General features: G+C 42.2%; 1 protein-coding gene across 1 annotated transcript in view; it reads right to left on the bottom strand.

The window, feature by feature from the left end:
• Positions 1–11,371, bottom strand: part of Adamtsl3 (ADAMTS like 3) — a 497,024-nt gene that overhangs the window by 202,262 nt on the left and 283,391 nt on the right. The window contains exons 10-14 of the mRNA XM_023712415.1: positions 10,357–10,495; positions 8,637–8,687; positions 7,516–7,720; positions 3,725–3,872; positions 2,057–2,141 (exon numbers count right to left, since the gene is read on the bottom strand). Of these exons, the coding sequence (XP_023568183.1) occupies positions 2,057–2,141; positions 3,725–3,872; positions 7,516–7,720; positions 8,637–8,687; positions 10,357–10,495 (628 nt within the window). The remainder of the gene's footprint in view (positions 1–2,056; positions 2,142–3,724; positions 3,873–7,515; positions 7,721–8,636; positions 8,688–10,356; positions 10,496–11,371) is intronic.

Here is an 11,371-nt window from a genome sequence, read left to right as displayed (position 1 = left end):
GAATGTGGGCTGAAGTGTGAGTGGGGATGGACAGGGGGAGCTGGAACAAGGGTGCTTTTAGCATGTGTGACCAGGGCAATGCAGAAGGTGAGTACAGCTAAGGGATGAATAGAAAAGGCAAGAATGACTCGGCTCTAGGTTTGAAGAAGCGGACAAAAAGTGATCTTGTTAACTATAGCAGACACATGGAAGGATTAGAAATTGCTACCTAACTTTATTTTGGCAACCAAAATTCCTAGTGAGTGTGACTCTTCACTCTAGACTGAGATCTGTGTGATTTTCTTCATGTGACCACTACACATTCCTTCCTGTGTCTGGAATCCCTTAATTTCCATAGATTCCTGCCTCTATGTAATCTAGATGATCAGAGTGGGAGGTCCTAGCAGCATTTAGCCTAAAGCCATCCTTATATAACCCCACACTCTTCTCTCTTAGCGCCTCTTGAGTCCCTTCCCCTCCTTGCATCCTGCAGATGGCAGGATTTTTTCTGTGGTCTTAGCCAGGCCCACACAAAAGCCTGAGAGTGTCATAGTACAACAGCCTGACACTACACTATGAAAAGACAGGGCTCTCTGAAAGGGAAGCAATCCACACTCCTCTGGGCCCCTAGGGTTTATCAGCAGTCTGGACCACAGTTAAGAGGCAGCAAATGAGCATGCGTCGTGACCAGAGCAACAGGGGTGGCAGGAGCTCTGCAGACATTGGCAGATGAAAACAATGCTGGGCTCGGGGGACAAAGAGTTCTTAGGATCCGTGACAGATTTTGTCAGATTTATGAAAATTTGACACCTGGGTTAAGGGGGTTGTTTTCTTTTTCTGTATTAAAAAAAAAAAAAGAAAGAAATTAGGAAGAAGTATATTTTGGCTCAACGGGAGGGAAAATCTTGCAAATATGTCAAGTTGTTCAACTCAAGAATAAGCTGTCTCTTCATGCAGGAAGCTCCATGTACTGCTGAAGGTGTGGGAGAAGAGATGCCCAAGTGACTACAAGGAAAGATCCCAGGGCTACTGAGGTGTGAGGAAAGGGGCCCAGGGGACTGAGTGTTGGATTTGAGGACCACCACCATCAACAGTGTCACCTTAGACAAGTCTCTCGTCCATGTGCATCTCATTCTTCTGATGTAGAGGAGGGGCAGGTTGGGCTTGATCTCTCAGGACAATGGGCCATGATCTGGCTAAGGTCTCCTGTCACACTCAGCCATGCTCCACTCTGCATGCTTTCTGTAGACAGCTTGTCAACACTCAGGGCTTAAGGCATCTGGTGTGGAATCGACTGTCCTGTTCAATTACCTGAGCCTGTCCTTTGTGCTGTTGCTCTGGACCTCCAGCTAGGAAGCCTAGGAACCACAGTATACATTTGGCTCCTCTCTCTCTTTCAGGCCTTAAGGCTCTGTCTCCAGAGTGCTTTGATTTGCTTTTGATTCTTCCTTTCCACAGACACCATTACAACTCAGATGCATCACACCACACACGGCCAGCAGGCCTTGATGTCCTAACGGGGAGAGATGTAGACCAACTCACCCCATTTACAAATGAGAAAGGGACACAGAAAAAGCCTTATACAAAGTCACAGAGCTAGCAGAGGCTGTTCTAAACCCCATGCTCTTCCCACTTCCACACACCACACAGCCCCGGGGTGCTCCCTACCATTACTTCAGCCAGCCCAGTGCATTTCGGCACACTTGGCTTTATAGGGATTGGCCACGACTTACCCACAAAAGGTTCAGTTTACCTGTATATTACTGTGATGCTCCTTGGTGAAACCATATGTGTTAATCTAGGAACTATCCTGATCTCTTAATGGTAACAGAACACTGGGTCTGCTTTGAGTTAAATAACACTGTTCTTTCTTGTGCTTCTCACAGATACTGCCAAAGCAGGGCTGCTGAATTGTGAAATAAAGAAAAATTCCAGCCAGCTCCAGCTCTCCAGAGTCTGAAACATCCAGGCCATTTGGATACTAGATGTATCTTTGTATTCCAATGAGTACAAAAATTACATATATCATGTTAACTGGCTATGCCTTGATTGCTCCCATAAAAGGTCCTGGACTCACGTTGGTTCTTCTGTTGCTATTCTGGTCTCTTCTAGTTCTTGGGCTTGTTTCAGCCAAGGTAATTTAGCTTCCACTGGACTTTTTTCTAAGAAAAAGGAACATAAACAATGAGCTTAATGACTATTAATCACTCAGAGAGGCTGGAGACATGATCATCATTGGCTAAACATTTCATTAACATAGAGGTCATGATTTTTAAATGCAAGTGGAGCCCTTTGGCACAGGACCTTAGGTGGCTTCTGGAGCAAATAAACATTTAAGGCCATTTTAAAAAATTAACATATTACTCAATACAACTGAAATAATCCCCATGATACAGTTGAATGTGATCTCGATATTCACCGTAAAAGTAGCTTTACAAATCAAAGCCTGTTTCTGTTCTTTGCATAGTAAAGCTCTGACTTCACCAATATCAACTTACTTTCTTTTGCCACCATTTGCTTTGCCCACTGAATGTACAAATTAATAGAGAAAAGAAAATAACATAGCAGTTAATAGAGTGGGAGGGAGAGTACATTCATGACCACGACCACCAGCTTTTCTTGCTGGGCGATAGCTGCTGGCTGCATGTGGCACAGAGAAGGAGCTGGGGCCTCTTTCTGTCCTTAGAGCCTCTTTAGATGTGAGGAAAGAAAAGATTGAGTTGTGAAACATGAAGGGAAATAACTCTGGGCTGCTTCCAGGAAAGCACTGGCACGAAGGAAGTATCTATTAAAGTACAATCAAACGCAGAAGGAAAAGGGCTGCACCAATGGAGCTATACAGTTAATACATGCACCTGTCAGGGCCACCAGTGATGGTTTTTTTCTGCAAGAGGGATGTGGTCCACAAAGCATTTGCTGAATGGTTAATTGTGGGGTTATTCACATAGACAACAACCCAGAAATAATGAAAGACTTGTGTCATCCTCTATAAGGTGTAAGGAAAAGTCCTTTTTACCACCAGGTGGGAATGTTTTCCATTTTGGGGAGGAAGATACTTGTCATGAGGGCTGGGTACACCTTGCTAATGTACATGGAAATTAACTGCAAGAAAAGGAATGCATATTGGAGAGCTGGGGCCAAGACTTGCTGTCCACGGCTGTCTGCCTATTCTGCGAATTCATGCAGAGCAAATGGGACAGCAGGAGGAATTCTCAGCACACCCACAGATCAAGGTTGGGAGCTAAAATCTTCATGGCCCTTGTACCACGACGCTGCAGAGGACACTGTTCCTCCTTGAAGAAACACATGCAAAGGAGAGGCGCATACAGAGCACTGTGGCAACAGAGAAAAGGGAGGGCTTGGGAAGGAGAAGAGCTGCCTTCTCCTGCTCCATCTCTTCTTCCTTTTGCTTTTCTTTTTTTCTGCCTCCTCCTGCTCCTTTCTCTATTCTTGACCATCAGATCCTTCTTTCTCTTGAAGGCAGGGACAGTATCAAGTTATTTTATGCCTACCAAAAAATATCAGTGCAAGCCCAGACAGGTAGGAGGCACTCTGTACATCCTGAATCAACAAAGGCTTAGAGTCCCTCCAGATCCTGTGTTTCCAACTTCCTCCCATAGGTGGGCAGCAAATTCTGGATAAAACCATTGCAATAAGAAAACCAAGTCAAAAAGGAAGTTCTGCAGTACTGGAACGTGACCTTGGAAACATCATTTGATTAGAATGAAACACACCACAATCGTACCTTTCGGTTTGTAACAGGGGGTGGGAATGACACATTCCTCCTTGATGTGCAGCTTCAGCTGTGGATTGCAGCCCCCGACATGCTCCCCCAGGTGGTTGATGCACAGGACAACACGGTACCGTAACCCCCTGCCACAGGTCACTGTGCACTTGAAAGAAGAATCAAGCCAGTGAGTTTGTTCTTTCAGGAAAGAAGCAGTGGGTTTTCCAGGCATTCTTTTACCATATGTAAAGGAGGTGCTCATTTACATTCAGCTGTATGAATATTTAACACAAAAGGCCTCTGACAAACCTTCAGAAAAGAAAGGGGCAGAGGCTGGATTTCTGGGATACTTGGGTTTCTGGGTACCTCCCTCCCACACTGGAGCTTGTCTCCAACTCTCAGTTGGAAAAGTATTTAAGATGAGATCACTGTGGAAGAAAAATACATGTTCTGAATCTTATTTTGCTCCAAAAACTTACTTTGCTCTGCATCAAATATAAAAAGAAACTTGATTCTGGTTTTCTCAAATTTGATTAAAAATTGACATGACATGGCCCAAAAGCTCATGTGGAAAGCAACTTTTCTAAATGATGAATATAAAAAAATTAAATTTTAGCCAACCATTACAGAGAGTTAAACTTTCTCTACCTTGTCGGTTTTGATCTTGCAAAGTAGTTACCATATGAACAGATCATCATGAGTATTTAGCCAAACAATACAGGGAAAAAAATGCTAGAGGGCTGTTAGATAATTAAAAATAATAAAAACAGTGTGCCACTTCTCTCACTTTTGGTGAAGTTCCTGTTGTCAACATTGTTTTCCTTGTTCACCTATGATTTGGAAGTCACTGTTACCTATAATGTATGTTCTCTTGTCATGTGAAAATCTAGGATCTCTTTGTTGATCTACTCAACTTTAAACTTTATAATACGTTTGTAGTGTATATGACAGAGCAGACTGAATGTGGTTTCAGGCATCCACAGGGACAGGGAGGGCCTTGGCATGGGGACCTCACAGACAGTGTTCCAGTACCCTGTGATGAATTAAAGTCCAGAATTCACATCAGGGTCCTTGACAGCTTTTTACATGAAAGGTGAACTCTAATCTACACACCTTCTGGTCTCACCAGCTCTGAGTCTTCCCTTGGGAGAAACTGAGCCCTCATGAGCACCTGCGGGGCACAGACAGCGTCCTGCACATGTGATGTGCAGACATCGCACATGTGCGGGCTCACATACAACAGCCCAACCAAGGACCTGGCTGAAGGCCCCAAGACTGCTTAGAGCACAGTGGAATTCCTTCCAGAGCCTCCTGCTGCTGAGCCCAGGCCCCAGTTACTACTGCAGGGCTGAAAGGATTTTCCCTGAGCCCCTGTATGCTTTGTACCCTGCCTTTGGGGACAAGTGTTACAGACACATTTCAGGAGGTCTTTCTCAGCATGTACACAGCTCCAGAAGGGCAGAATATGGGGAAAATGCTCCAACTTCCTCATACACCCCACCACCACCCGGACCACCAAACAAATGCTATCATGAAGTGAGTGAAGTTTGAATTTAGATCTGGATTTGGGAAATGGATTTACTTCCCTCTAAATTTATCAACTTGACATATGATCTTGAGAAGCTCTTTTATGTCAGCTAGGAAAAAATGCATAGTGCCCAAAGAGAAAGTAATGAGATAAGGTAAAACTATCATAGAATTGGCCCAATCAGGTGAGCACTGTGTCTCTTCAGTTAGCTCATGTGGGAAGCAGGACTCTCACCCAGGGAGGCAGCCAGGATTCATACTACTTCCAGACTCCCCCTTGCAGAGGATCACTTGCTCAATAACTGCAAATCTTTATCACTGAGAATTCCTTCAAACATCTTAAAAAGTGAGAGGCAGTAGGAGCCAGGTAGGTGAATAAGATGAGCCAGTTAGCAAACCACAATGAGGTTATAAATGAGGACAGTCATGCTCTTAATGGGAGAGCATAAAGTTCTAAGGTTGACGCAGAACACGCAACTAGGGCCTAACGGGCTGACAACAGCTCCACAGGTAGTAAGAGCATTGCCCACTGAGGCCAAAATGTGAAGATCTCTAGTGGCCAGCTAATAAGTTCTTTTGCACTAGGGTGGTATTCTTTCCTTTCAACAAAACTAGAAAAGGACTTAATCAAATTACAAGCTGACAGATATTTAAAAATAATTCCTAGTGAGGCATAATCATGTGGTGTTCGGCATATAACTCCGGAGTTGAAAGAACTGCATAAGCTCACAGAAATGGACTCCTTTATCCTGGCCTATGTATGGAAACAAGCATTCCCAATGTGCCTATGTAAGACAACCAAAAAGTCAACAGTGAACGTCACCAATAAAATTATGGCTGAGCCCATCTTTCATTCTGGTAGTGACCATATGGTCTAATTTTTGAGGCTCATTTACCTTCTAGAAAATCTAATTCTAAATGAATATTTAACTTCTCATGTTTATAGCAGCTTTTTACCAAAATACTATAGTAATGCTGTTTTGATTGGATACCAAAATTAAATTTAATCAGAGCTTCATTCAAGGGAATGCTTTTAATATTTAAGAGCCTGCCGGTCATAAGAATCCAAAATTAATTTTAATTACACATTATTTAGAAGTGGATGAGTATGATTGATAAGAGATTTTAAGCACATAAATACATCATATGATGATAAAATTCTACAAGGGAGTATATTGAAAATGTGAGTGGAACAGGAGAAATGTGAAAATACTCGAATTGTGAGAGAGCTTGTTCCTATTTAAGTGAAAGATAGCAAGGATAGAAACTGTCATGACATTTAGGTTCCACGGAACACTTTTTTCAGGATGAATAACACTTCTAAAATGTCAGTATTCACAGCACATTGGACACGGTATTCTTGGCAGTTATTTAAACTTCCTGATAAACTTTTCAGATCTCAACCTACGTAGATGAGAAGGGTTGTACAATCTAGGGCACATCTATTACAGGGATCACACGAAAGAGCCAGAGAAACGGGGGTAAGTTAGGATTTATTCTTTACAGAGTTAAAAGATTAAGATTAAGATTCTGAATGCCAGCACGTGCACTTTCCATTTCTGGGCTGAGTCATTGGCACTTGATCTATCCTGGAGGCTGACTCGCCTGTCTCACTAGAAAATAAAAATTAAGCTCATCTAACACATCTCCAGGAGATTCCTTCCTGCTCTTCTTATTTTCCAGCGATCTTCTCCCTCCTTGATTCCAAGTACATGTCCTTCTCTGGCCTTTCCCAGTGCTGGACTGTGTTGCCTCAGTTATCTGAAATATATTATATTCTTCAAAAAATGGTGAAGTTTCTTAATAACTATTAGACCAAGGATGCATTTGTAATGTCAGGTCCATATTTCTACCTGTATCTTCCAGTTCTTGATATCAAGCGCTCTCTCTTCAACCCAGGAGAACTGAGCCTTCCTGGACACCTCCTCATTTCAGTCCATTCCAGCCTCTCAGTTTGGTCACCTTCCACAGCAAGGTGTTTTTTATGCTGCCACTTTCATACATTCTTCTTATCTTTGAGAAAGTACTATAAAGGTAACCAAGATTTCCTGGCTGACTCTGCTGTGATGTCTCTTTCTTACCTCTTTCAGATGTGCTACAGGCTTTTATAGTGCTAATTCTTACCTACATAAATGCTCAGGGTCTCTCTTACTCTTTTCTCCAACTATTTCGCAAACCTCTTTGGAAACAGGAACCATGTTCACACCCAACATTTTTATTCCAAGCTAAGTATTCCTTAAAACATACAATCTATCCACAAGGAGTGTGCTTTCGCATCTCACCTGAGACCACTCCATGGCGACCCACTTGGGACAATCGAAGAGATTGCAAGTTTGCATGACCTTGGGCTTGGGTGCATACATGCACTTCCATTCCGCCACCTGCAGGATCTCCGCATGCATGGACTCCTCCACACACACGAAGCTCCGCCTCTGAATCCCTCCTCCACACGACACAGAACATGCAGTCCACGGGTTATGTTCCCAGCTCAAAAGCAAACAAAAACACACATTATTTATTTGCTGTTTGTTGGTTTCAAGTTTGCAAAAATGTCTGCTGAAAGCATGGCCTCATGGTATCTGCTGTGCTCCAGCTAAAAGCCAATTGATTCTTTTTTTTTTTTTTTTAATGTATTTGGTATTTGGCACAGGGTCTCAATATGCAGCTTGGACTCGTAGTGATCCTCCTGTTTTCAGTCTCCCCATTTCTGTGATTATAGGTGTGTACCACCATACCAGGTCTCGGTGGCTGGCTCAGCACATCTGTGGCCAGGGCCAGCATGGCATGTGGTACCCAGGGATTGAACCCCCAGTCCCTGTGCTTGCCTAAGCAGGCCATTAGTCTCCTGAGCTATCTCACCTGCCTTAAGGCTTGACTCTTAACTGTCACACACTGTCCATAGTCCCAAAAATTAAATACCCTGAACCAAAGGTTGTCAAATGGAATCATACTCCTGCCCTAGTTATCCACAGTGGCTCCTAGGGCCACTGTGAGATTAAACTAATTAAAACATAGTACGTAAAGATTGTTGATCTATTTCTCAATAGAGAAAAATACTAAGTGATCATATTGCTAGAGAATCACAGAAACTCAAAGTCAGAAGAGAACATATCAGCCATCAATGTGTCAAATGGCTGACCAATTCCAAGGGTTTAGCTCCTTTTGTGATACCGTCTGTCCAAGATACCCTTATCGCTCCAGTGACTGAAAACATCACCTTTTCTTGCAGCCTGTTCCACTTGATTCTTAAAATGATCCTTCTGGCTACTGAGCTGCATCCTGTCTCTTGTTAGCTCTAAGAGGGCCTGATGCCTCTCCCTGACGCGTTACAGACTTGCTGCAGGTGCAATGTGGGCTTGCACGCTACTTCCAGCAAATAAGGAAAAGTAAGCACATAACTCACCGAGGCAGAGGTTGGAAGTGATCATAAGGCATAATCTCTTTAAATCCATCACTGAAAATAAAACCATTTTGAGAATATCACTCACAAAAGTCAACTTATGCATTTAATAATTATTGCATTTATTAATGACTTCTCGAGACCAAGCTTTTTCAATGAACGCCAAACACATCAAGTGTTATAAACCAGTTCCAAAACTTCAGCTGCTTTTTTGCTAATTTTTAGGAACAACAGACACAAAGGAGTCCCCACTGTATACAGCAAAATAGACCACTGAATCAGTGATATAGAAATCTAATAAAAACATATCACTTAATTTAGATAAATTGATTTATTCTTTTCTTTCTTTTTTGTGTTTTAGGGAAGGGCCTAGAGGGTATTCAGGGTCTCACTACTAGATCAGACTCCTAGTGATCTGCCTGTGGACAGCCTCCCAAGAGCTGGGATTATAGGTGTGTGCCACCACAACCAGTCTCAATTGCCATCTCAGCATGCCCCGGGGGTGGGGACAGCACAGCAGGGCTGGGGATTGAACTCCCAATCCCTGTGCCTGCTTGCAGGCACTTTAATCAGATGAGCTATTTGGCTGGCCCAATTTAATCTTTTCTAATCATCATTATTATGACAAAATATGGCAATGATATTAACACATCATATTAGTAAAAGATTTCAAAAACCACTTTGTATCACAGGAGCAGTCCTTTGAAAGGTCTGTATTAATAATGGCATTTCCCTGAGATTGCAGGAAGTGGTGGTGCAGTGACAGGAAGTAAAATCCAGCAAGGTCCCTCTATCACTTACACTCTTGCCTTAGCCAGCAGGTAGTAGGGGATTCTGGGACTTAACCTTATGCTGTTAAGACTCTACCATACAATCCAAACAGGCTCTCAATTACTCAACTTCACAGTTTATGCATAGCATGGTGCATTTTTTATGCAGAACTTAATGCGACACTTCAAAGGGCAAATATGGCAATGGGTGATCAAGCTTTTCTTTAAAAAAAAAAAAAGAAACTTTAGTATACGTTTTCAGTACATACCAAATGTATTCATTGTAAAGAGTCGTTACATAGACAGATTCTTACTTTCCCTTCCTCTACACTCTCCCTTCCAGATTCCTTTTCTCATCTCCAAAAGATCTATTCCCCTTTTTCTATCACCTATTTTTTATGTTGTTTCTTAAATTTTCATACTTTGAGTTTCTCATACAAGAAAAACACCATGTAATATTTAGCCTATGTCTGACTTATTGCACTTAGATAGGTTTATTTTTCTTATGAGTGACTCATTTATATTTTTTGTGGCTAAGGAACATTCAATTATGTATAAATAACTCATTTTCTTTATCTATTCATCTGTTGATGGGCATGTAGACCATTTCCAAAACTTAGCTATAGTGAGCTGTACTGCTAGAAACATGGGTACTCATGGATGATGACCCAGCTCCAGGGCTCAAATGATGAGAGAGACAGTCATAACTGGCCGAGGGCTAGACATAGAACTTGAGTAAAGAGACCATTAGTACTGTGTATACTGGAGATGCTCAAACAGGCTTATTATAAAGAGTTCACGGCCACATAATCCCACAGCAAGAAGAGGGTGCTGGCCATAGTGCTGGAATTTGCAAAGCCATCTTAATTCCTACAGAAATGCACTATCCAAAGAGATCTGATCAGTCCCACTTGGAGCTGACTTGCGTCTTTTAGAGTAAAAATTGTACAAACCTTGAAGGGCAGGGGTCCATGCCACATTCCTTCAGTTTGGGCTTAGGTTTTACATTTTCAGGGTAGTAGTGACAATAATGGTCAGGAACTACCCTCTTCAAGCGGATATCCATACATTCAGCAGAATTAAGCTGGTAACCTTAGGGATAGAAGAGGAAAAGTCTGAACACTATTGGTTTCCTGTTGGCCTGGTAAAACTGCCACATGCCATTTCCCTTGCCTTTCCATCCTTTCCTTTCCCTTCCCTTCCCTTCCCTTCCTTGCCCTGCCCTGCCCTTCCCATCCCATGCTTTCCTGTCCCTTTCCTCTTTGCTTTGCTTCGCTTCACTTCTCTTTTCTTTTCAATACTGGGGATTGAACCCAAAGCCTTTATATCAAGCTACATGCCTAACCATTTTTATTTTACATTTTGAGACAGGGTCCTTCTAAATTGCCCAGGCTAGCCTCAAACTCCTTTTCCTCCTTCCCCAGTCTCCCAGAATGTTGAGCTTTCATTCATGCACCATCATGCCTGGCTCACATACATTTTTTTCTGTTCCTCTTTAAGAACATATAGCTCAGTTCACAGGTATCAGCATATATAGTTATTCAGGGTAAGAATTCTACCAATTAGCTGCTAGTTTCAAAAACCTGCTGATGTTTCTCAGGATCCATCACGACTGCACAGAAGATAGCAATGTGTAATACTAGAGTCATGCTTGGAATGCCTGTCATTTTGGTCTTCTAAATATGTACTGCTTGTCATGACATACCAAGTATTGCTATACTGTTTCTCAAGTAAATGTTTTTTATAAAAAACAAAAGGGTAATAAATGAAAAAAACAGACAAGAAACAAAGTCACAGGACTGTCCTACAATGCTGTATATGGTTAGATTTCTAAATTTCTATACAAATATATGTAATTGTTTATTCATATTTTAAATTTTTTTACGTTTTTTTATTTTTATTTTAGTGTGTGTGTGTGTGTGTGTGTGTGTGGCCAGCTCAGCCCACCAGGGGGCGGGGCTGGCTGGC

This window comes from Octodon degus, unplaced genomic scaffold, assembly GCF_000260255.1.
Source record: "Octodon degus isolate 3935 unplaced genomic scaffold, OctDeg1.0 scaffold00002, whole genome shotgun sequence".
NCBI lineage: Eukaryota > Metazoa > Chordata > Mammalia > Rodentia > Octodontidae > Octodon > Octodon degus.
This window is presented reverse-complemented; position numbering and strand designations above follow the sequence as displayed.